General features: G+C 22.6%; 1 protein-coding gene across 1 annotated transcript in view; it reads right to left on the bottom strand.

The window, feature by feature from the left end:
• Positions 1-1,382: 1,382 nt before the first annotated feature.
• LOC108688795 (symplekin) overlaps positions 1,383-1,768 on the bottom strand; it is a 5,920-nt gene continuing 5,534 nt past the window's right edge. Inside the window, 2 exon segments of the mRNA XM_018195212.1 lie at positions 1,383-1,469; positions 1,594-1,671. Of these exon segments, the coding sequence (XP_018050701.1) occupies positions 1,383-1,469; positions 1,594-1,671 (165 nt within the window).

Consider the following 1,768-nt stretch of genomic DNA (forward strand, 5'->3'; position numbering starts at 1 on the left):
TGGTTTATCTTTTTAATGAATTATCAATCTTAAAAGTCTTGCTGCATAATTTCTCAGCAAAATATATTTTCTAATATTTTTTATATTTATAAAATTGTTTTTTATAAATGTATATTTTACTTACTTTTTAAGAGAAAGAATGCAACAAAGAGAGTAAGAATTTATGTAACAAAAAATATTTTATTATTTTTTATACATTGCAGATTATATACGTTTATGAAAAAAATTGTTTATTACTTTCATATGATAGTATGACGTAGTATAAGTTAAGTGCACTCGATTCTGTTTTATACACATTATAATTTTTAAACTTAAGCATAATTATTTTAACTTTTAACATGTATGACATATATGTAATGTTGAAACTAATTTGTAATTTAATCTTTATGCATCAACACTAATACATATATGTAACATTAAGACTGATTTCTAATTTAGTCTTTATACATAATGAATTCAATTGTAAAAATAATGTACTTATTCTTTTATCGCAATTAATGATTAAAAATTATATTTCTGAGTAATACTCAACGCAATTTTTAAATAGATACGTATCATAAAACTGTTTAATTTATAACACTTGAGCAGGCAAGAAAGAAATATAGACCGAAATAATCGTTCACGAGCGCATTTGTATATAAAATTTAAGAGACACATTAAATATAAAAGGAAATATTTTCTGCTAAGCCAAACAATTGAGGATGTATCTATTTTCTTTTTTCTAAAATTTTATGTATTTTATATGAAATAAATTTAACAGATAAATTAAATTGTATTTTAGCTGATTTACATGATTGATATTCTACAATTTATTTCTTTATATAGATATATATAAATAAAAATTATAATCTAATCAAAATTAAGAAAATTGTTATTCATATAAAATTGTTTGAAATATTTTTAATATTAAATTAACGATAGTATATGTATATTTTAATATTATTATAAATATTAATTAAATACGAGAGAAAAGTCAAACAGCATCTACATATTCTGCTATATTAGATACCGAAAAATGTATTTAGATTATATTGAAGATCCAAAAATAAAATAGATTTATAAAACTAATGATAATATATAATGTTAAACTAATTAAAGAAAATTATGTCAAAATCTATATCAAAAATCTCAATTGTTTAGATTTCGTTGAATTAAATCATCTGTAATTTTTTGACTTACACATTTAACGCTAAATATTAGCCAATTAAAATACTTAGCGTCAAATGAAGATATAAATATAAACTATTACCAACAAAATATATAACTAAATGTCGCAATATAGCGATGCAAAAAAAAATACTGTACATTTACAAAGCAAATTTATCAATGTTAAAATACTCGATAAACGATGTTTTTAGTTCTAACACTGGAATGACTTTATGCTAATCTAAACCGGGAGGGGCTGGTTCCGAAAGATCAATTTCCATTGTATCTGGTTTTTGATCATTCGAATAATCACCACGTGGTGCCTGAAAGAAATTGATGGAAGAGATATTTTTTCGAGAAAATACCGCGTATTTATTTTAAAGAATTATATTATAAAGATATAGGGCTCAAAATATCGTTCCTTTATATACAGGCATCTTTACTCACAATATCAAACTCATCGAGCATATCACAGGGCACTTTACCCTGTATAACATCCATTATTGATTGCGGAATGTGTGCTTTCTGAAACAAAAAAGAAAAAATATACGATTTAAAATCTTATGTGCGGTAGAATATCAAAAAATGGTTTATTATATTATATTATATATTTATTATATTA

The sequence above is a fragment of the Atta colombica genome, unplaced genomic scaffold, assembly GCF_001594045.1.
Source record: "Atta colombica isolate Treedump-2 unplaced genomic scaffold, Acol1.0 scaffold239, whole genome shotgun sequence".
NCBI classification, from domain to species: domain Eukaryota; kingdom Metazoa; phylum Arthropoda; class Insecta; order Hymenoptera; family Formicidae; genus Atta; species Atta colombica.